The 25,262-nt window shown below is 37.6% G+C and overlaps 1 protein-coding gene across 1 annotated transcript in view; it reads right to left on the bottom strand.

The window, feature by feature from the left end:
* SNX24 (sorting nexin 24) overlaps window positions 1-25,262 on the bottom strand; it is a gene marked incomplete at its 5' end in the record, with an annotated part of 71,015 nt that overhangs the window by 6,145 nt on the left and 39,608 nt on the right. Inside the window, 2 exon segments of the mRNA XM_026046579.1 lie at window positions 86-112; window positions 1,857-1,951. Coding sequence (XP_025902364.1) covers window positions 86-112; window positions 1,857-1,951 — 122 coding nt within the window.

Here is a 25,262-nt window from a genome sequence, read left to right as displayed (position 1 = left end):
CAGCTTCAGGGCCATGGAACAGTTTAGATAGATAGTTTATCTAACATCTTAGTCTAGAAAGAGTGGGAATCAAGCTCACCTTGACTCTTCGGATTCTGTTTCATCAAAAGAGCTGCAATTAAAGTGAAACTTTGATTACAATAATATTAACTCCACACGAAAAGACAAATCCCTTAACAACCACCAAACGGAGCTTTTTTTTTTTTTTTTTTTGTTCAGTGGCTGCACAATGCAACACAATTATATGAATGTGGGAGAACTTGTCATTTTGTGACAGCTGTTTGGAAGTGACATTCGTTCATTCATCGATCCATTTCACTACAATAAACTCACACATACCTATCTATATATCCACTGATAGGATACGATTCCATAGTGAATCTTGGCTGGCATTAACTACAAGTAAAAACTRCAACTCAAAACTACAAGTCTGCTAACTGCAAGTCTGCTAGCTTGTCCCCAAATCACTAAAAACTCAATGTTTAAATCGTTTTTATTATTTTTTCTTTTTCATAGTAAGAGTTCAACATTTATAGATTCATTCAATTTCTGAGAGTGGCACGACTGTCAGTGTTACAGAGACTGCATACAGAGTATATTTGCTGTATTCATATCAATGAGCACTCTCAAAACCATTGTGTAAGTATGTAAAAAGCAGAATAATTCCTGCAGATCTTTTAACACTAGATATACTGAAAGTAAACAGTAATTTCCAAACTTGATCTTACAACCCTCCTTTGAAACAACAATGCAGAGAGTCAGTAGGGAAAACCATGGCCTGTGATGCAGATCTGAATTACCCTTTGCAAGGCTGCCCATTTGAGGAGGTAGAAAATGACTTGAAGCTGTGCTGGATTCCTTTGCATCCTGCTGAAAGGCAGGTGCAGATTTACTCCCCTGTGGGAATAGCTCCATGTTCCTTCCAGTGCATTCCCAGCTCCTATGCAGCACCCTGCTTCCAGCGTGGGCACTCAGCAATGCCCACATCCCAGCAACACTCCTGCTTTGATGGCAAYGACGCGCGGATTGGAGGGCGAAGGCCCCCACGCACCATCCCAGGCTCCAAACAAAGGGTCTTGAGATTAATTCTGGTTTCTTCAGCTCTCTCCTGAGTGTAAGCTCACTGCTGGTAATGCACACAAACTCCCTGCAAGCAGCAAAGGGCCACATCGCTTTCCTGGGAGCAAGTTCTGACAATCCTGCTGGACCTGCCAACTATGTCAGGTTGTCTAGTAAAAGAGATTATCCTACGCACAAATGCTACACCTGCAGAATATACGAGTTTCCAGTTACATTTTTTTGATTTTCTGTTACCCTACACTAATGATCACCATGTTGAGATTCCCTTCTTCTGCCCTGATCAAGAATCCCCCTCCAGGCATCAGGCAATGGGGCCACTGAGACAGGTGCCACCAAGAAAATTAAAGATACCATTTCCAAACATATGGAAAGGGTCATAAACATATCTGCAGAATTGCTATCTCATCCAAATACTAATAATCAGAAAACACACATATACAAAYGCTTTATCTGCAACTGTAGTGAGTGTTTATGAATCTGAAAATTCCTTTCAATAGATATTCCAACATCTACAGGAAAATCATATTTTTCTCATCTAACCTCTCCTTTGCTTTCCAAGAATATTACATTAAAACTCACTTCTGTCTGTGAACAGACTGAATTTATTTTACCACCTTTTGAGGATATATAAACATACTTAACATGAACCTAATGCCCATTTATCTTATCGTGTAAGAGTTGGCAGCAAGACCATTTTAAGTCAATGCAACTGCGTCAGTACCGAATGGATGTGGGCCTTTTGGCCTCTATATATTTTTCAGTAAATGAGAACTTACCCACAGCTTTCTGCTTTTGGCAGGGTAGGTACATGGCGAACATTCAGAAAATCAAGAAATATTTTAGGGAGTTCTTCATTTTCTAAAATGACCGTCTGTAATAAGAAAAAAGGACAATAGAAAAGTAAGATTTTTTTTTCATACTTTAAGTAACACACACTTCTACTCAAGATACCAGATTACTTCTCACTTGCATCACAGTACAATTCTTCTTCAATCTTTTTCACTTACTACAAGAATGCTTCCTTTCAGCTGGGAAACCTAAATTCTTAATGAATTACCAAAACATTCTGTTCATACCACTGCATTCTTAAGAGTATAGGGGAAGTATTTTCACCTGCCATCACCAGGRGCAAGCTAGACATATCTGAAACAGAGATGTCTTGATTCGGAAACTCAGACACTGGCACACTCGTTTGTGAATAAAATTCTGCTTATGTAAAACATAAAATAAAGCAGCTACAGCTGAGCGTTTTCACATATACCTCCCAGAAGATTCCTGTACAACACATGAGGGAAAAAAGGAAGTGTCCGGTTTGTACAATTTTATTAATGCATGCCTTTGTAAATGCTAGCAAGGTAAACTGTTTGCTTGGCTTGACAGATCAGCTTACAATGTGTCCCTACACCTACACTGTGATCCCCAATGACAAAGCTCTCAAAAAGCTGCTCTCTAGACCCATCACATTCTTCCACAGCAATAACATAATGTATGGACTCCATTCTCTTCTTTGTTCACTAATGAGATGACTTTACAATAAATGAGATGGTTAGGCATACCTTTGTCATGAAAGGATGACTTTTAAAGAAAAGGATAGATATCTGACTATCTTACAGAAGCTGCTCCCAAATCACTGATAGTTTTTAATTTTCACATAAGACTGACAAAAAAGTTGAGGAATTCAACCAATGACTCATCTGAAACTAATTGTGAAATTAAYTGTGTTAAAACCCAGTTAGCATGACAATTACCTAAAATGTTAATGGACATAAAGAGAGAAGTAAAACAAAGATATTTGGAATTGGTTTCCTTCTTATGTTATATAKCCAAGTCTGAATTTTGATATTTCTTCAACACCAGCTGAGGTCACCATGAACAAGTTGAAGAAAGGAAGGGCATGCAAAAGAGCGCAGCTTCTGCACCTCTCTGTTGTAGATTTTAATGCCCATGTCAACTCCTATGGAAGAAACGGGAAGGTCTGAGATGCAGGCAAGTATCAAGCCTTTCAGTTCACCTCTATGTGAGGATGCTGCACTACATGCCACCTCATCTGCATTCTGTAAAATCAGCACTCTACTGCTGCAAAATTCATCTTGTTCTGCATCCAAGGTATGCATAAAGGGAGAGGTGGAGGGGGAGGCATATTCAGAGRGTGTGTGAATCGCATAACGATGTGAAGGGTTTGCTCAAACAAAACCACCTTGCTAATAACATGCAATGGAGAACCACCAAAAAAAAAAAAGCTATATGTGTGATGCTTAAGGGCATCCCACACACTTCCGCGCAACCTCTTCCTTCTTGACACCTTCCTGCAGAAGCTGAGCCGCTGGCTGGGGCTCGTGAGCAGAACAGTGATCGTGGGGAAGAACAGGAGGATATGGCACTATATAGAAAGAACAGCCCTGATAATGCTAACAGACCTATTGTTGCTACTTCCAGTCATTCCAGATTAACATCGCATTATGCTTTGCTAACCAGTTATATGGCGTGTTCTGATTTTAATAGGAAAAAAAATTTACTAAAAACTTTAAGGAAATGACATCTATTTCGGGGTCCTAAGTAGTTTGCTAATTTCTAACACTTTCACGTGGTGATTATCATCTTGAGAAGAAAAAAATAAGGTAAAGCAATTTTGCACCCTGCCACTCCTAATGTGGAATCCTGGATTATCAACATGAAAATCAAATCATACAAAATAAAAGAGAAAAAAAATAAAGCAAATAAAAAGCATTAGTTGTGTATGTCTAACCGTATTTCCTACCTCTATTTCCAACTGGCTCAAAGTGAATGCTAGGGCACACACAGAAACATTTTTCAAGGTTTTTTTTTTTTTTTTTTTTTTTTATTAAGTACTCTTAGATTAGAAAGAAAAGCTGTAATAACTGGTGTAACTTAGCTAGAACAAAGTCTATCACCACAGATTTTTGACTTCTGACTAAAGAGGTTCAAGAAACCTGAGGAGTTCTATTGCAAAGTCCTCCTATAAGCAGTAGGTTATCAGTAAACAAGCCAGCAGGTAAATCTCTGAGCCACATCACTGTGTCTAMTGCACTCAAACGCAGTCTTTGTTCAAGTGAATAAATGAAACTGCCTGGGAAACAGGACCACTGATTCCAATGTTCTGCAGCAAGAGGCTTAGACGATATATTTTCAAAGAAATGAAAACTCACAATTAGTCTATTAGTAATGTGGTTTTCCAGTGCATCTGAATTCTACCAAGATGATAGTAATGAGTTTCAAATGTGAGTCCCCAGAGGGTTAAACAGGCTAATTTAAGAAAAAAAAAAACAGCAGGCATATTTCCTCCTAAAATAAAAAAGAACTAAAACACCTAATGCAGCCCCTGGCAAGTGATTTGGGAAGTGGCTCCAGAAATATATTCTTCAAACTCATTGATTTCAGCTGAACTAAGAGCATAAGCACCGTATTTTCTTAAAAAATCGTAAAGGGTGTTTATCCGTTACTGTCACACTTTAATGAACTACTGCATGCTTCAGAAAAAAAAAAAAAAAAAGCCACAAGGGAAGGCCTGATGTTTACATCAGCAGAAATGTCTTTTTCATTGAAAGGGTGCAATTATTATTATGTAACACAAATCACTAAAATCCCAATTTTTCTACCTTATCAGTTTCATAAAATCACGCTCCCCAAGGATGCCATTGATTAGTTGCACATGTTCTTTCAGTGACACCCGAAATACTTAATTGTCGGTTATCTTCCCTCCTTCAGCCAGTAAAATATAGTCGCAAAATTGCAAAGGGACTTGTTCTGCCTTAACCTCCGCTAGATGCCATCATGCTGTGGAAAACAGTGCTAAAATATCACAGGATAATGCTCTCCAACAAGGGAGACATATAAACAGCATAATGATTTCCCACGAGTTTCCTTTTTAGAAAATTGTCACTAAAGCCAGGGTAAATGGTGACATATCTTCACAGAGGACACCGCGAAATCGAACACTGGCATTCTAGTTAGGTCCAAACCTACTCATCAGCCAATTATAACAGTAACTGAGCAGCTTGCTGAAAACTTGAGGAAGACCATTTTGCTAACCTTAGGAGATCATGCCACAGGAATGCATTGTTTGCAGGGACTTTTTTTCCCCCCATTATTGTTATTTTTTTTTCCAAAAAATCAAAAAGATTTAAAAATGCCTTTCTTATGATCATCTATCATACTTCCTCAAGGCTGCTGGAGCACCCGTCTGCTAGGGAGAACTGAGAGTGGGGAGCTAAGTTACAAGGTTTTCAGGAGTCCTTGTAGCCTTTTTCCATTCAATCTGGTTCAGTTTGAAATGCCGTACAGTTAGGGTGAAAAAGTTCATGACAGTTTTTCCTCTCTTCAAGGGGAAGGATGCTTCACAATACCTAATTCAGCAGTGCAGCTAAAAATGGGGGAGAAGAAAATCAATATGTTCCAGCTACAGTAAGTAGGCAGGAGTGTCAGTCTCCACTGGGACCGAAGTCCACATCTTTTAGAACACTTACAGAGTCTATATTCTTCTATTAACCTGCTTTTCTGCTGCTGCTTTACACAGTCCCAGGAAATGATAAAAAGGTTAGCAAAAGAACATATTAACTAAAATCCAAGTAGAATAGATGAAGGTACCAGACTTTTGAGAGTAAGCTTTCTTTCTTTCATTTTTTTTTCCCTAAAAAAGTAATAGAAGATAAAATACAATGGAACATAATGGAACAATGAGAAACTCACTCCTCTTCTTTAGTGAGAATGCTCAATAGAAATGATAGACTGGATATCATATAAAGTCACTTTTTTTTTTTTTTTTTTTTTTTTTTTAAGTATTGAGGGGAATCACAACCCCAAATATCAAGACTGGAGAATAGTAGAAAAACAACTATGAAATTACTCTATTATGCTTTTGGTGAACTTGAGCTTTACCAGAGAGCTCCTGTGTAACAAATGTCTGTTTTATAATATTCTCAAGTTCCACAAGAGACAAATTAAGTGCTAGATCATTAAAGATATGCATAAAACTTAGTGGCAGTGACTTCATTTACTTTATTTACTTAGAAGGTTACTTAATTACACAGTTCCATTTTCTGTTGATTGATTTGGGGTCAAATACAACCCATTTGTTGTGAAATATAAAACAAGACGAAATATAATATTATAAAAATGAAAACTTTTTATTATGTGAACATAATGTTACTTTAAAAAACAAGAATTAAAGATAGAAGCAGTCAATATAGTTTCTGGACACACTGCTCAAAGGACTAGAGGAAAAGACAAGACTGCAATCAAAATGAAATAATCAGCACAGCAAAAGGAAAAGTATGTTAAAAAAAAAGTTTAGCAGGAACAAAGTTTTTAAAACCTTTTTTAAAAATAATTAACAGGAAAAGGAAGCAATGCACCGAGGAAGCAGATCTATTAATGACAGACACCAAAGCAGACCCTGATTTTAAAATGGCTGAAGAGAATGGCTTTTTAAAAGTCAGTGGACCACTAGGGCCATGAACAATTAACAGGTAATTAAGCCTGTTCAATAATGCTGCTGATAGGAAACAAGTGCAGCAGGAGTTGTATTTTTTCTTTTAAGTTTTGAAAGCTAAAAACAGCTAAATATATATCATGAACAAATAAACTGTAATTAAAGAAAATTATTCAGGTTGCAAATTAGGAAAATTTAGAAACCAGAGCAGATTTTGTTTTTCATGCAATCAGACACTGTCCTCTGTCTGTGCTGATCCTTGTGCCCGAGGCAGAGGCCAAACCAGAAACAAACACAGAGGTGTCTGAGCAGGTAATGCCCTCGTAACTGCTATGCTGCTTTAGGGCGAGCAAAAGCTGCTACTGGAACGGTCAGTTCTAAGCTTTTCCCAAGCTTTCAAGTGCTTTTAATCCTAACAGTGTTCCTCTAAATTTAGAGTTTTAGTGAACGTTCCTGTTTTTTCCAAAAAGCGGTAACCCTTCTAGCACTCACCACTGCCAGATTTAAACTATGAACTCCTAACACTAAAACATATCCTTCTCTTTTTCTTTTTGCGGGGYGCGGAGCCTCATCAGAGGATGTCTCTAATTGAAGTTATGAAACACAGGGGGRTGTCTCCTTTGTTCGCTCAGTGACGAGCCAGCAGGACCACACAATATTCCTCCAATGAGCCCAGAGGATCTTGCCTGAGAACTTGCTGAGGCAAAATGCTGTGTAACGCACTGCTCACAGCCACTTCCAACCTGGGAACTGAACCACGAGGGACAGGGATTGCATGATTTCGAAGAAAATCATAAAGTACACAGCACAGTGGAGAGATGTTAGTATTCTCATTGCTCATAGATCTGCCAGGACTAATGGTGCGCAGCACATTAATCAACAACATGGAAAATGAATTTAGTGATGAGGTAACAGCATTTGCCAACAGGACTCGATAATGAGAGATGAAACAGTACTTGAAATTCAGCGAGACAAGTGCTAAGTGACGCAGATACAGAAAAAAGCAGCATGCACAGTTATGAGTTGGGGCATCAGTGATCAGAGGACTGAGGTGCTGTGGATTGTAGCAGATCTCTAAAAATATGTATTTCTTAATAAGCAACAATAAAAAGCAAGTAAAAAGTTTATTAGATACCATTAAAAGAATCAATAAATTATTAGAAATTATTTCTAATAATAAATGTTATCAGGACGAGAAAGATTAGAAATTGTTAAAAAATGTAATCAAAATAAAATAACATAACGCTATTTTCTGATTTCCTGGTTTGTTGACCACTTTGAACATTACTTGAAAGGAGACTGTGGAGCTGGAGCAGGTTCAGAGGAGGACAAAGAGATTATCCAAAGCACAAATGAGTTCCAGATTAAAAGAAAAACGACAACAAGAAAAATAAAGGGGCACTTTTTAGGCTGGGAAAGAAGGGAGACCTTCGTCAGGCGCTGAGGCCGCTGCGGCGACGCAGGGCGACCATCCCACCTCATCCCACATCCCACCTCGGAGCAGCCTCACTTTAGAAACACGCCCATTAAGGATGTGCAAGGCCAAATAAAATTAGCACAAAGGAAGGATAAAACACAAGGTAGTTAAGGAGGGCGCAGCAAACATTTTAATATCTCTTAAAACATCACTTCAAGGCAAGCGGTACTTGTTTTCTTTTAACTGTACCGAGTAAAAATTATCTGAGAGAAAACACATGTCTGAATGTGAAACAAAAGTCAGGCAGAAGTTTAATTTACTTAAGTTGTGCAGATAGACTGCACTGTATGCTAAAAAAATTCATTCTTTATTGAAAAAATTATTTGGTAGAGACTATTTTAGCTGCAGAGTAACTATAGTATTTTGTAAGTATTTTAATGTTTAACTTCTAGACATTAAAATATATTCAAAACGTCATTCTTGCTCTTAATTCTGCTGCATTTCAAAGAAGGGTTGAAAAAAGCTGTACCCTGTTTTCATACAGAGTGTGTTTTTCCTGCACAGGCATGTTTTCTCTTCCCTGCATTTGTGATGCCTGTAAATGGAGGAGAGGAAACCTGTGAGCAAGCAGGAATACAAGGCCACGCTGGGAGCGCCAAGCGCGGCCCAGGCAGCAGGCGTGGGGCASTGGGGCAGCTCTGCAGCACCCCGGGCTGCGCCCGCCCCACGGAGCCGCCCTATGGATGGGCCCTGTTGTATCCCACCGTGCTGCAACCGGCCGCTCTGCCGGTTAACATGCGGATGTTGGATGGGATGTTGGATTTTTGGGGCTGAATAATGAGGCGCTGGTCAAAGAACACAGCTTAAAACAAAATGAAAAAGCCCACAAAAATCCCAAAGAATTTAAAGATCCAAGGAAGACTTAAGAACAGCTTTAAAATAGCCTTTATTTTTTTTAATCCCTTAAGAGAGGTGTCTCRTGACTCTAATTCATATTTTCAGTATTGCTGGAAACAAGGAAGGGGCCAGGTGGTAAATTAAGAATAATAAAGAGAAATATGAAAATAGTTTTGCTCTCCACAAGAATGACAATTTCACACAAATGTCATGTCAAAAATCTAGAAATCACCCTCTTCCTAAGATGATTTCCTCATGTACATTGTTTGTGTATGACACAACAAAAATGCTAATCRACCCTATAACAACTTTTCTTGTTTTGTCTCCCTGATATTTTCTTGTCAGAGGTTTTGGATCAGAGTAAACTCCTGAGAAATGACTGGATGTTCCCTTTGAAACTAATTAGATTAAGCAGCAGGTAGCTGCTCCAGAGTCAGAACAGGAGAATGTAGAAAGCACAGGGAATTCCCGGCCCTTGGGGTTAATGAACTTGCAATGTCCTTTATGCAAAGGTAAAGAAGGGGCAACCTGACTGACCAAATATATTTAGATTTGTATGCATTAAAAAGAAAAAAAAAAAGAAGTTTTTTTTTTGARGGAGAGATGGTAGCAACCCACTCAGTGAAAAAAACGTACTGTCAAATAAAGGCTCTAAGCAATTTTGTTAGAACCTGCAATGTGAGAAGGGTAGCTGTAAGGAAAGTTGCACGATTAATTTCAAAAACATAGAAGCTCACATCAAAATTAATTGCCTTTTAAAAGAAAATACATTAATACTTGTTGCATCTGCAACATTTACTTATCTTTAGAAGCAAAAAAAAAAAAGTTTTATTGGTTGCTCTGCAGTTCATATATTAACTATTTAATCTGTGATTCCCTCATTCCAGACTTAACACGGTGGCCACTTACCCAAGGGCAAAGAAGCACAAAACAAGTCTCAACCCCTTGTAAACTCAGTGAGAGAGACAGATGGTTTGAGTAAAACAGAATTGTAATAGTATAGACATCACAGGAATGGAATAAAAATACATTTCAGTTGGAAAACAATCATGATAACACAGAAAATTCCCCTAAGAAGCATGTAGCTTTTTTAGATCTTACTAAATTAACTTCTGTTTATAATAATTCTTATGTTTAAAACATTCCCCTAGTCCCACTGGACAGTAAGACCCAATCAAATTATAACAATGCAGCAGAGCTGCTCTGATAGCATTAGCCATTAATTCAAAAGCATCTGTTTTCTGAAAAACTACCAGGGTTTGTTCTCTTAAAAAAAAAAAAAAAAAAAAAAAAAAAAGACCCTTTTTTGGGGTACATTTTTCTACTTTATATTCAAGTTAAGAGATTAAGGTTAAAGGTTCAGACAATCTTTTCATACTTCCTTATGCTACAAAAATATTTGAAACAAACAGCTGAGGTTTAGTGACATCCTACTATATGGACATCATAAAAACTTTGCACCTCATGAATTAAGCAAGTTGGGAGCTATGTCAAAGAATAACAGCAGGTTGAACAGATGAAGCATGACATTAACAATGACTAAGGTACACATTCAAATTAAAGCTCTGATAGACAAGTATGCTGTAAGATTTTTTGTCAAGAGTCATAACTCCTCCACTACTTAAACTGCTAAGGAAGGGAACACGAATGGCACAGAGGACAGCAAGACAGGTATAACTGAGTGAATTATTTTGCCCTGTCAAACACTATCAGAGCAGGGAGATGTTCGAGACAGAGGAGTAACCAATAAAAAATGCAAACCCTTCCGACCACAGAAATCGCTGCACAACCATCGGGGGTCAGGGAGGACTTTAATATTTGATACTCGAGTTCCCTGACCAGGCAGCCAGTCTGGTTTTGCTGTCGAGGGCTGTGTCTGTATCTGTGTGTGTGTCTGTGTGTGTGTGTTAACCCTGGCGCTACCGGGCCGTGCCGGAGGAGCCGTTCCCCGCTGGAGCCTGAGCTGCGCCCACAGGAAGGGCTGCATCCCGCAACAACCAAGCACTCTGCGCTCGGCTTACTGCAGTGCTACGGCTTACAACGTGTTTCTGCTTAGCTGCCTTTTACTAAGATCTGCCAAGCAATTAGGAATTTCTCTCAGTAGAATTTTAGTGCCAAAATGCTGCATCAAATACTCTTCTCAGGGAACTTTCAAAGGCCTTTTCATCTGCCCCTGCATTACAGGTGAGAGCTGATGGAGAATGATCAAGTTCTTCACTCATCATTGCAATGAGCTGTTTGCAGAGTCCAGCCCAGCACACTGCACTACGACACGGTCCTGCTCAGGAATCGTGTCTTTACTATCTAAGAAGTGAAGAAGTGTGAAGAAGTAAAAACTACAGTAGCTGAAAGCTGTTGTGTAAATTTTGCAAAACTGAGTTCAGGATGCTTTTTATAACCCTATATAGGTAACAGTCCATTAATTTAGTCTGCGGTGGATATTATTTTTAGTAGGAATTAGTGTTTCCAGAAATACCAGAATTAGTGAAATTAACTCTCCCCTTCTCTGCAAGCAAACAGACCCTGCTTTTTGCTTACACAGGGCCAGCAGCGTAAGTTGGAAGGTTTTCCTTGTTTTTCCTTAACAAAAAAAAAAAAAAGAAAAAAAAAATCCCTTCCTCTTTCCCTCTCACCACCCCATCAAAAAAACTCACCTCTCTTTCAGCAAAATGAGCATGCCTTGTTACATGCTGCTCTGTAACTATAGGAGCAAATCAATAGCAGCTGAATGCCATCTGCTTCGGGCAGCAGAACAGCACCAAAAGTGTGAGCAATGCATCTTCCCTTATTGAAAGGTTATTTTATGCAAGTAAACAATTCATCGTCTTCTTGCACGCTTGATGCTCATTTACCACTTTTGATCAATAAAATATGCAAAACAACAAAAAAATTGAATCCTAAGAGTAGTTCTGATGCCAGCGTGATAGCTAATCAATATCAGGTCTCTGCTCAGTAAGGCAGGCAGTAGGGTAACTCTCTATTGTATGAACCCTGGAAAYGTGTGGAAAAGTGTCTCGTTGCCTCTAAAATACAATAGGAGAGCGAGGAACCCAACTTTTACCCTGCAAATTAAAAAAGGGGAATGGAACAGGGCACATTGTTTTAACTGCATTTTTTCCCYGCTGAGCACAGGGTGCAGTGTCGGTGTCCAATGATTTGCGGCTACACCGAGCCTGCTRTAGAGCTATACTGTCATTTAACACAGCTTTTAGTTAAATCATAGCCATTACGAGGCACGCATTGGATGGCAACCCACTCTGTTTCTTTCTAAGGCTGCTCTACCTTATTAAGTCTTGGTTTGCAATGTATTCATGTTTCAGGTGAACTCAGTTTTTCTGTTAAAAACAAACTGCTGTGGGAATTTCTTTTGCACTGTGTTTCTTTTAGTCAGACCACAAACTGCCTTATTACATTAAGCCTCCTGACAATTGATTCAAGCAGAATACTTCTCTCCCAACAAAGAAAACGGCATCATTTCATAGATATTGYTGAACAAACTCTCCAACTCAAACTGACTCCTAAAATAACAGAAAGTACTCAAAATGCCTCAAAAAAGGATCTCTGTCTCTAGACACAGATTAAAACCTAGTATTAAAAATACATATACCGTTGAGGAAAATGTTTGCAAAATATACCACAAAAAATAAAGGGGCAAAATTAACTGCACACTGTTCTCATTAGCATTTGCACCTTATTGGCTTCATTCTTTTTTCAGGGTTGTATACAGACACACAATCATGCAGGCTTCTTGGCTTTCATTTACTTTTGGTTCTTTGAACTGCAAGAAAGCTTTGGGATGCTTCTGTATTTTGCTATCTTCTGCTGGGTTTCCATTTTACAGAATTAATGGACTTTTGTTCTTCTAATTAAATGGTGTATTTTCTCTATACTAGCAAAGCAAAGACCCTTCACAATGCACTGGCCATGATCTTTCCAGAAAAAAAAAAAAATTACTACAAGCAGCCTAAATAGTACGCCATAAAAAAGAAATCTGTAATCAAAAATAAACTATTTGAACCAAATACTCATTTTCACTAGATAAGCAGCATTCTCTATACATGAGAGAAAATAAAAAATCTCTTGCCATTTGTTCAGTTCTCATAATTTTTACAAAAAAAAAGACAACTGGATGAACCTATCTATATATCAGCTTGTACAGAATTTTTAATTAGCAATTAACAGGTAATTAATAAAGCTTATATTTGAAGATATGAAAAMAGACCTTCTTAAATGCTAGTCAACCAATGAATCAAATCTGACTAGAATTTGAGATTCATTCAAATCTGTGAATTACAGCTGATTTGTGAGCAACATTTATTTTATTTTAGTTTAGTTTCTAATCTTGCATGAATTCAAGCATATGTAGCCACATAATCGGCAGCCTCCTGCTCTATTTCCCCGAGCTTGGATCAAGCTCCTCTGCCTGCCTTCTACATAAAAGCATATAAGCTCACATGAACTTCGATACATAATCACATTTATAGAGAGCCAAACAGTTTTGATCAAATTAATAATAGAGAACATGGTAAGGAAAGTGCAGTAGCTTTGAGTCAATGACCCAACTAGCGGCAAGGGTATAATTTAAAGTCAGAAATTTCCAGTGCATGCACCGTTAGCCACAGTGAACCTGTTACTGCTCTAAAGGGAATTGTTTGCCTCTTATTAGATTTTCTACAGCACAGCCATAAGTGATAAATGTACTGCTGTACTCACTGTCAAGTTAATCAATGCTGCCAAAGTTTTGTTGACCTAACAGTAATCCATAAAGTGAGCGGCATTTTCTCTATCCCTATGACATCTCAGTCCTCAGCGGAGATACAAATCTTACAACGGCATCTTAAAAAAAAAAAAAAAGGAAAAACAAAGCAAAGCAAACCGTGTGGGGGGGGAGATAGAAGTATGTTTTCAAAATTCTGGCTTCAAATTAGCAGACTGTGAGAATTCCCTGTATCACTGAGAAATTGTTTAGAATTGAAAGCCACACAATGCAGTCAGTTTGATGGTTAAAAYACTAGCAAATGGGTAACTTCACAGAGGATAAATCCTTGCCTGTAAAAGGAAAATAATAATAATAAAAAACAGCTTCAGGACTCCTCAAAGGAAATGACTGTGTTTTAAAGCACAATTTACTCGTGTGACTCTGGATTAGCACACTTGTTCAAATAGAGCCCAGCACAGCAATTCTGAGGATGTCGGTGTAAAAACAACAAAAAAAATCCACTTCCCAAATATGTCTGTTGCTACATATGGCTGTAATTCAGAATCCATGAGAGGCATCACCACTGCAAAGACAAAAAAAGCCAGGAAACAGTCCCCAGTAGAAAGAGCTGCTCTATAAACAACCTGCTGCCATGCTCTCACAAGCAATTATAGACATATGAAATATGAATTGCCATTGATTTTTCTTCTAGAGGTCACTCTGCTCCATGTTTTACGCACTCTAGGCATTTATTTGGGTGGCAAACTGACAAGTTTTTACAGAATTAACGGAGCAATGTAATCCTTGCTCAATCACAGGTACTTCATTGTGGCTTCTGCTCCTTGACACTCGTCCCTCCCCAAACTCACGATCAAGGCACCCCTAGAAAAAGGCAAGGAATTGCAATTACCTGTGGAAAAGAACAGAGCAACCCAGCCTGGCCAGTGAGTGCCTGTTAACCTGTTCCGGGCTCAAATACAGATGAGCAGCAGCCTCACCCAGTCCAAGGATTACATTAATCTCAGCAGAGCAATCCTAGAGCTAATGCTCTGATTTGACTGAAGCTCTSCACATTCTCGTTATGGAAAGAGATGATTTCTTCCAGAAGAAATAACAAAAATCCTGGTTAGCCTCTTAACTGAACTAACTTAAACTACATGGATTTCCATTAGAAACCGTTGTGATATTAAAACCTTGAAAGAATGCCAAACTACTCTCAAGAAATTTCCTGTTTCCAAAGATACTTCCACATTTAGCAAATGCTCCTGTTCCTCGCTCAGCAAAAGAACCACCTAATTTTGACAAGTAAAGCTCCCAAATGAGGCTGAAGCTGGGAATTATGACCACCATATATTCTGGCTTTTTTAAAGAGCTACCTTCTTTGCATTTATTATTCATTTTTGGAATACAGAGGCAGCCTCTGGGTTTCTTATGCATGAGGGATTTGCAAGGCTCCTGAATTGCATCTTCACTGATGGTTATTTTGCCTCAAAAGGCTTCAGTTTAATTTACAAGTCAGCCTTGTCAYTGGAGGCTAAGCATGATTATAATTTTCAGTCATATGTCCTGGTGTCCTAAGTTTCTACTATTACTACAATTCTAAGCCACAGACAGAAAACTTAGACAAAGCACTTGTCCAACAAGTTTTGGACATAAAAATAAGCAAACGAAAGAGGAACAGTCATCAGCGCTAATGTGTCTGGAGCAGCGGAGTTGGGAAATCAAAGCACGACATGGATGGAGTCTCAAGGATTCAGAAGGGTGTTATAAAAACAAAACAAAATGAAAACTCCTCTAAGTCTACAGAAAAAATTGCATTTTCTGTTGACTGGATACAGGGTTGATCTTTAACATATATACCACTATGACTGATATTTAGATTGAATGAAACAGTCAAGATGCCAAGATGAAATTCAGAAAAAGAACTGAAAAGATGAAAAGACTGCATGACATATGAACATCAAGAAATCCATTACAGATATAAAAATGGTAACATAGAATSTTAGGCAAACAGCAAAATTTACTACAAGTGATTTAGATGTCTCCACACATTAAAAAGCTTAAGTTTTTCTGGCTATCTAGCATCTCAGCATCAATACTGATGTAGTCTGATGCTTTATCTSCCTCTGGCTTCATCTGTAAGTCTCACTCTTTGTAAGAACAGGCACAAATAACTGTCCAAATTAGATGCAATTGGGTTCTGTATTTTTGTTTGTTTGTTGCTGTATTTTTATTTATTTTTTATTATTTTAGGGCATACCAGGCTACTASATCTATTCACTGAATCACTGTTCATACTCTTACATGAGTAATACTGTTCCAGAATATGAGCACTAGATTGCAGTTATTGACAACCTTCTGCATCATTAGAGCACAAATTCATCATAAAACCCACTAATGTTTATTTTCACTACTAAAATACCCAATACACTATTGCAGCCTACTCTTGAAAAAATGATCATTTCAACATCTAAAGCTGGATGATTAATTAAGGCCATATATTAAACCTGTTTGGATTCAGTTACAAATGAGCAGTTACAAAAAGACCCATCGGTAAAGCAGCTGGTCACCACTACAGAGCACACAAACGCAGCTTCATTGCAAGAAACTAAACTGCTTCCCAACCCTGAAATTACACAGCTACTATTGTTGAAAAGTAGTAGCCTGAATCACTTTGTGACTTTGAGCTTCCAAATGCCCAGAGAAACAACTGAAGGTACCATTTAGAGAGAGTAACTAAAAYGCTGGTGGCTACAAGACTGTTTATTACAAATCCTGTGGATTTGTAGTCTGTTCCTCTGTAGCTTTACTGTAATCACTATCACTATATAAGTGCTTTTGAAACATTACATTAAAAATACGTTTCTCACTGGACCAGATCTCCCATGCCAAGAGCAGCATTTGGAAGTCATGATGCTCTGGTATCTGAAGAAAGTTGAGGAGGTTGCTCTGTTCTTGCTTTCTCAAGGTTTCTTGGAGGCAAACAGGGAGCTGCTCATATTACAGGGAGCTGCTCAGAAAACCAGTTACTCAGAATATAACTACAATCTCCTTCTATCTTGCTGACAAAGATTAAAAGAAAAATGCTCTAATGCCATATCTATGATGGCCTGTCTTATTATCACAGGAAATAACACCAAACTATCACAGTTATGAATATTATATATGCCTGTTGATGAGGATATTCATGAGATAAGAAATATGATATACAAAAAATGGAAGATGAACTCTCTCAGATACTTGCAACTGGAATGACATTTTCTCACTGTACCTATGGGGAAAGTTATCTTTGATATTTTGATTTTCTTAAGATAGATACACACAAGAGGCTGCAACAGGAAAATAACCTGCATTTTATCCAAGCATTTAAAAACTGTAATTTTATGAAAGCAGATGCTCACTATCTGCTGCAAAGGCCAGGATGCACCATGGAAACTCCCCTTCTAGGTAAACAGCTGCAAGAGCTGCAGCAGTTGTTAGACTTGTGCCATCCCTTGAGGTGAGTTGTAACAGCGGTGCAACTGATCTGACAAAAATAGTTCCATAAAAACGATTTAGAAATGAAAGCGTAYTTGGTGTGTGCAAACACTCTCCTTTCTTCCTGATGAAATAACCTAGAAGAACTTCATTTGAAAGCCTTACACACAGAACTACCACCACCAACTGAATCGCTGTGCAATGCTTCCTTTGACCACACAAATACTCAAAGTCTATGCTTTTACTTTAATGCTACATGGCAGAGAGGCTTTCTTCTCCACTGCTGCAGGACCTTCACGCTGGTGCATTCATTCTGAACACGCTCAGGGCTGCCTGGCCAGGGGGAAACGCGGGCAGTTTTCCTGCGGTTTCTTACAACRTGGTAAGACCTGGGTGCAGAGCGCAGGTTGCTGCAGGAGGGTCAGCACCAGCTGGGCTGCTGGGGTGGCTGTGAGAATCACCAGAGCCCTCTCAGCACACACAGCAACAGGGAAAACCACTCGTGTTAGAGAGCAAACAAGAAAATGTGGGAACAGCATTGAAGCTGGATGTGCTCAGGTCCCCAGCAAACACAGTGGCTGCAGCTCATGAGCACAMACAACTTAGGTTTTACGATGCTCACTATACAGTAACAAACTGAAGTGCTATAGGTCTGAGCTTCAGATGCAGTTGGAAGTGAATTTTGCAACCGCTTCTGAACTGTGGGGATTTTCTTGTGTCTTTTATTTTCTGGAAAGACATATCTATGTGGCCAAAATGCCAAGTATTGTTTCCTAAAACAGAAGTCTTGAAAATAAATATGCCTTTTAGTACTTTTGTTGTGAAAACAAACAAGGCCAATTTATGTATCACAGATAAAACTTCCCTTTGTTTTTAGTGACTATTCTCAACCTTCTTTTGTTGCTTCAGTGTTTCTTACTGCTTTATGTAAAATTTGCATTCATTGACAATGTCGGTTTACTCTGACTCTTACACTAAGCTTTAAACTAATTGCTCTCAATTAATCTGTTCCACTCTTTGATAGCTTATTTATCAGATTGGGAAAGATAGATTTAATGGTGCTTGCTGGAAACAAGTTCTTTAATTGGAAACACCAGAGTGTTTAGCTCACTTCGTGCTCTAGCAATTAAGGACAATTTGGAAAAGCGTTTTTCCCCCTACTATTGTCTCCTTGATTAAATTTCCAAAGAAGCAGACAAAACAAATGACAATACCACCTACCAATATTGGTTCAAATAAAAGCCTAGCAGCCAAATTACTTACTATGAGAAATGTGAGCCATCCCCATCAATTCCAATGCTGTGTTACATTCATTCTGCTCTATCTTTGCTTCCCAAGTAGGTAAATAGCAAAATTTCTTTTGCAATGCATAGCTCTATGCCTGCCTTTTCACAATTATCCCTTTCCTCAAATAAGCCAAATCAACAGAAGAAATTATTTTTCTTGATTAAGCTCCCACATTTCTCTTGGGATGAAACAAAACAAACAATTAATCTTTCCTTATTTGTTCTCAGAAGAACCTGCATCCCTTAAACGTACGATAACCAGGGTACCTGTGGCAGGCAGTCGGCAGCAATTAGGCTGCTGCTGAAAATGAATGGACTAGAGGCAGAATGCCTAATCTGCTGAGAGTTTCTACAAGAGGGCAAGGTTACACCAGGAAAATTCCCTTGCTGTGGAAACACTGTTAAAAATTACCACTTGACTTCAGCGTAATTAACAAGGTTTGGGAATTTATATGAACTAAGTAATTGAAAAGAATTAGCAAGAGATATATACATTAATCTTCACCAGTTACAATGTGCTTAATGAAATTAAGGGTTTACTTCTACTTCCCTCTTTGTTTCTGCAAACTTTTTCACCTGTAGAACAAGAAAATGTGTATTAGAGAACAGAGTGAATAGTTGTGAGAAACAAAAAATGCATCAAAAAACTCCATCTTTACACTGGCACTATTTGAAAATTCTGCTGTATGCAAATCATAGCATTTATCAGAACAAGAAACTACAAAAGTTCCTGATTTTAATGTCCATGGAAGAACAACAGAAAAATCCACCCCAGAACACTTTAGACATTACTTAGTTATGTGCATTTATTCTTAAATACGAAGCAGCTGAAGTCCAGTCTCTCTCAATCAAGATGTCCAACAATCAACAACTTCAGTAAAAACAAGCAGTTTCTACTTTGAATTAAATTAACTGTATTTGGATTACACAACAAATATTTGTGATTTAGTTGTATTTGCCTGTTAACGTGAGACTTCTTCCCCTTGATGTACCTTGAAATCCATCACCATGTTCTTCAAACGACACATGGAAAACTGGTTAAATGCAAGGAAAGGCAACACTACCTACTTCTAAGGCAGGAGGGACTCATCTACTGCAGGACCAAAGGAGAGGCTTCACTGACCACCTTCCCATAACCTGCTGGAAGATGAACAATAACCTCCCTTTCTGCTCTCCTCTATGCACTACTCACAGACAACTTTGTATCTCTCATTGAGCCAGCCAAAGAATTCTGCAAAGATTTTTTTTTCCCCGTGTATTTTTCATGCAACACACTTGGAGCAGATGCTCAGGAATTATTGCTCATTTAATTCAACATCTTTCAGATAAAACTCTGTTAGAAGTTTCATGGTGGTGGGTCTGCTCTACACTGAAAACTACAGCATACACACTACTCTAAAGGCACACAAAACCACGTGAAAATACTAAAATAGTTATGGGACAGTTCAAATAATTCATTATTTGTTTTCTTCCTTTCACCTCCTGATGTGTCCTGTGTCTTTTGTTCAAACTCAAAATTCTGTTATAAAGGATTTTCTCATTAACAGACACAGGTGGTTTATAAGTGTGTTAAGAATATTAACAATTGATCCTCAGTCACTCAAAGAGCATATGTAGGATTGCATAAATGCAATCACTTGGCCGACCTATGTCTAAACTGCCTGATAATTTAAGCTGCATGTTATTGAACAATCGTAAAAAAATGGTTACACACGCAGAAACAGAATACTCTTTCACTGGAGAATAAATTTTTTTCTTCATTGACAATTCATCAAATATCTTTACAGATGAGTTTTGAAGAAAAAGACCTTAAGAACTAACTTGCCTTGAAAAGTCTATTTGAAAAAGCAATTACCATTTGTATGCCGAGTAAGAAMTAGGTTAGGTAAAATGACACACAATTAGGAAGGAAAAATGTGTTTAAAATGCCACAATTAGATTTAAAAGATGAAGGAAACAGAGTCATTCTGCTATAATATGTATCAGGATAATAAAGACTCCTTTTGAAAGTTGCAATACTCTCCTTCCTTTATTTATTTATATATTTACAGACAATAAATTTACAATTTATTTATATATTTACAGACAAGCTCTTGAAAATCTTTTAAGATAATTTACTGCCTGTATGTCAAATAGTGAGTTGCCTCCTAGACTAGGAAGATGTCCATTCCTCCTTTTCTCATGCCTGAATAGAAGAACTATCCCCAAACTCYGTATTGCTCCAGAGGGAACCGCAGATAGAAGGATGACTGACAAGCAGCACACTACAGCAATGACAGCATCAGACAGAAAATGGGAAATATATCCATCCAGCTTTAGCTGGCTGTGACATCTTGAACAAAAAAAACTTCATCTCTTTATCTCTCTTCTTGGAATATTTTATAGCATATGCAGGTCAAGACAAAGAGAAACCACAGACTCAGTACAGCCTGATGTCTAGTTTAGCTTGGGCAAACTCTGGTGACACTACAGTGTTACGATATAATGTACAGTTAGAAGAGAAGGAGCACTTATAAATGGCTTTTTTTWAATAATATGTCCTTTTAATAGAATATTATTTACATAGATTAGCTCTGACACGTAAGAATAACAGCTAAGCTTAGACAGTACAATTCTATCAGCAAGCAGGCTGGTATCAAGCAATCTATCAGCAAGTTTTTGGAAGATAGGAAAAAACATGACATAAAACAGAGTAGCACCATTTACGACAGAAACACAAACGAGTTAGATTTTCTAAACATGCTTGAAAAAAATGTGGAATATTTCCACAGAAAACACCTTTGAATAAAGGCATTCTTCATAAATGGTTCTTCTTTAACTTGTCTGCAAAATTATTTTGCTTCTTTTCCCTTGCTTTCTAGCTCCTGTTAGCACATACACAAGCATATGCAAGCCTACATCTGTCAAGCACACTTCTTTAGAATGAACAGCCATCTAAGACCAGCTACATATCCACACCAACAAAGAAACATGTATGCACAACAGAATCTTAAAACAGCTGGTTGCAACAATGATGGATTTAAGTTATTAACCGATCAAAAAAAGATGGATGGTGGTCTGCTTTTCTTAATCTACATCATCATCTTGATCTATTTAAAGATATGTGGTGCACTAACATACTTAGTTAAGGTTTCGATAAAATCAGTAGAATAATCTGCCCTGTTACATTGAGACTGTATCGATCAATAAAATCACTTGTACCAGGAAAGTACTGTTAAGTACTGACAATCCCAGCCATTAATATTATTTAACACTCTGCTCACAATCTTTAATGAGGACAAAGAACATTTTGTCTTTTTATACTTATCATATCATTGCTTCTAGAGCTCCTTATAGCTACAGTTCAACCTTCATTGCTGCACAATGAATATAGTTGAGGAAAAACACTTAATAATTATGGTTTACAAAGAATTTTCAATGTCACTAATACATGTGGGTGATTCAACAGACTTTCTAGTAAAAAATCGGTTAAATCACTATATGCAACTTTCATTTGCATCTTTATAAAGTTCATTCTTTCTACACTGTACTTACGTGCACTTAGAAAAACAGAAACCGCAATCAGGAAGATAAATACCTACTCTGTGCTTGATGGCATTTTTTTTTCTCTGCAAATAAGCCTATTTGGTGTTAAATTAGTTAGAAATAGAACCTAGAGTACATATATGGCAAAAGGAAGGGCTGTTTCTCCAGAAATCTTCATGGTTGGTTAATGAAYGACACCAGGAAGTCATAGTGATTTTTATCCAGTTCTCAGACACACTAATGRCTAAACAGAAGCCTTGTGAGAAAGCACCTACAGGTCAAGAATGCACAGAAGAAAAAGAAGGCACAAAAGGCACAAAAGAAAAAAAAAGGGCCACATTTTGCATGTAAGTTATTAAAGCTTAAAACACTTCCCATTAGTTCAGTTCTTAAGTATATATACAGCCCACTAACTCCTGCATATAAAACATTTTGGCTTAAAAAACAACTTTGCAAGAAGTTTTGCACAGTGGCATCTGACACGTGCACTCTTCACTGGATCACTGTGACTCCACCATGTGAGAATGGTGGCAATCTTTTTTCTTTTAAGATTAGTATTCCCCATACATGCAAGCCTCAATTTATGAAAACACATTTATGCTTGATCTAATTTAATGACAAGATGGAACATAAGGATATGTTTAATTATTTTTAGAACTACGTAAGAAAGGTYGTACTGCCTTGGACCAAAGATCCATTTAGCATTGCACTCCATCTCCAAAAGTAGCCATAACCAAGGAAGAGCATGAGCAAAACAAGTACAAGAAATATTTTTCCTTTAATACTTTACCAGTTTCCAAGGTTATTTTTAGCTCAGGGTTTTGCTATGCCAGATGTAAGCTGCTCTTCCATAAGCCTTTCCAGTCTTTCCTTGAACCAATTTGAACTTCTTGCCTTAGCAAAACCATTTGGCAAAGACAAACATGTCTACAGGAATAACTGAATTCTTAATACAGAAATTCCTAAAACAATTCTGAGAGTAATAAGATGAAAGAACAATGGCAACAAATATTGAAATTGACAAAATGGATAGATGTGATGAATATGAATTGCACATAAACAAAATTTGAATAACTTAACTGTTCTATGCTCATTTTGCTGTTAGATATCCAGAATTAAACAGTAAACTTGATTTATTCTTTCTTGGCAAAAGCAAAGGAATTTCTCATAAAAGTGTACAAATTAGATACAGAGATCTCAATATTTCTGAAAGGCTCAGGAACAGCACAGGTTCAAAACTTCTGTTCCCACAAATAACATACATGTTTTTTCTTTATAAATATTGATAACACGAGCCAAGAATGTTTTCCATTAGAAAACACTTACAGATTGCTTCTGATCCTAAAGCCACACATTAGCTTCAAAACCAAACCAAACAAACAAAAATAACCAAACTACAATCTCCTTCATTTTATATGATAATATTAGCTTTTGTGCTGCCTAGCAGAGTTCACACTTACTTTAAGTGCAAGACATTTTTTCTTCTTTGTGGCAGAGAAGAGAAAGTAGTGCAAAATTCTGTGCATCACTAAGAAGTTGTCTTTTCCCATCGTCACATTTTCTGATCCTCYTCCAGCAGTTTATTATTTCAGCTCAAGCTAATACAGCATTCAGCTACCAAGAGACAAGGCCCTAGCCAGTGCACAACGTGGGCTGTTTGGCATCAGGGGCCTATTTGGCTTTTCTGAGTGCAGAGACCAGGCTCCTTCTCTATTCTGGAGGCTCAGTAAGGTTGTAAATAATTAGCTTTGCTTTCTTTCCTTTTAAAAGAGCAAGAGGCCAGAAATTAAATCGTTCAAGCACTGAAGAATTAATTATACTTCTCACTAGGTGACAGAGTGTTTTTTTCTTCATAGAACACAGAAAAAAAAAACAGAGAAATCAAAGTATCTCACCTCTCAGAATAAGAGTGAAAAGGTACAACAGCTACCCAAAGTAGGTAAAGATTCTTATACTTCGCTGCAGAATGAAATGCTGCACAAGTTCTGCAGACCTCTAGAATACGTTTTCCAAAGCAGCAAAAACTTTTTCAGTACTTAAATTACAATTTTTTTAAATGAACTTAAAACTTTCTCAAAGCAACAGGACACTACTAGATCAACTTAAGCCAAGATAGCTCAAATGCTTTAAAATACAAAAGACTATTTATCCTCAACTTTATCACACTTTAATTACTTTAATAAATGCTGATACTAAAGAAAATCATCATCTGAAAGGACACCTTGGGCCAAATTTTCAGTAGATCTTCTACAGTCATCAACTGTAGAAATATCTCAACCATTCCCCATTTTTCAGCTATTGATCTACACCCCAAAACAGGTTAAGAAAATGAATATAATAACGGGTGAYTATCTCCTTTATACTTCCAATTAATGCATCCACGAAGCAAGTACATGGTATTCACCACTGCATAAGCTGTTTCCCTAACACCACCTTGGCAGAAATTAAGACAGTTGAGGATAGGACTATATTCTTCTTTCTTAACAGCAGAAATCATAACAGATGCTCTTTTATATATTTTTTAGGAAGGATTGGTAGTTTTTTCCCTTTTTTTCTTTTTAAAGGGAGTTACATTTTGGAGAATACTGAAATAAAGATCAAAGTGCTTCTCAGATCACGAGATTATTTCCTTAAATGGAAAATAAATCTCTAGTCCAGTTGCATAAACTCCATAATTCATTTTGAAGATTTGGATTCCTAAAACTGCTGGAATGTTGAAGTTTACCAAATTTTCAAGTCTCTCAGCCAAGCAGCACTTTAACCAATCTTATCTCCAGGAATCAGGACTGTTCTCTTTGTAAAAGTTCAAGACTAAATAAAAGCCAAGTATGTTTTCTTGACCCTAAATGAGAAAGATTAGCTCTCTATATTATCTCTGATTACAGACAGACAGAGCAGTTCAGAAGGTTTACAATCCTCTGTTATATACTAGATTCTTGCTGGTCACAAGAACAATTTCTTCAAGATCACTCATAGCACAAGAAATGAGCTGGCATCCTGAAGCTCATCACAGTAACTATTTGCTCTAAAACAACTCTGTGTAGCTAAATGATTTCAGCAGCCACTACATGCTACAGAGTCCCATCCCAAGGTGTAGGTGCCACTTCACAGTGGACTTGGTTGACTATGTTGGACTGATATCAGCAAATGATGGGATTTCTTCAGCCCAGGAGGATTAGAAAATATCTGTTTCATTGAACTTGAGAAGACAGACCTGTCAAAGCRCAACTCTCCAGGGTAGAGAAACGGGATGGCAATAACACCCAGTATCAACTTAACGGGACAAGGAAATGATATAACTACAGATCCGATGAAGTCCAGCAGTTAGATAAGATTCCTCCCTGCTACCACTTCATTTGGAATAAGGTCCATAAAACCTACTCTATCAAGACTAAATCGAAAACTTACTTGCAACAAATACTGGTCAGATTG

Source organism: Nothoprocta perdicaria, unplaced genomic scaffold, assembly GCF_003342845.1.
Source record: "Nothoprocta perdicaria isolate Ctin4 unplaced genomic scaffold, notPer1 scaffold_45, whole genome shotgun sequence".
NCBI classification, from domain to species: Eukaryota; Metazoa; Chordata; class Aves; order Tinamiformes; family Tinamidae; genus Nothoprocta; species Nothoprocta perdicaria.
The sequence above is the reverse complement of the archived record's forward strand: the minus strand, read 5'-3'. Positions and strand labels throughout refer to the sequence as shown.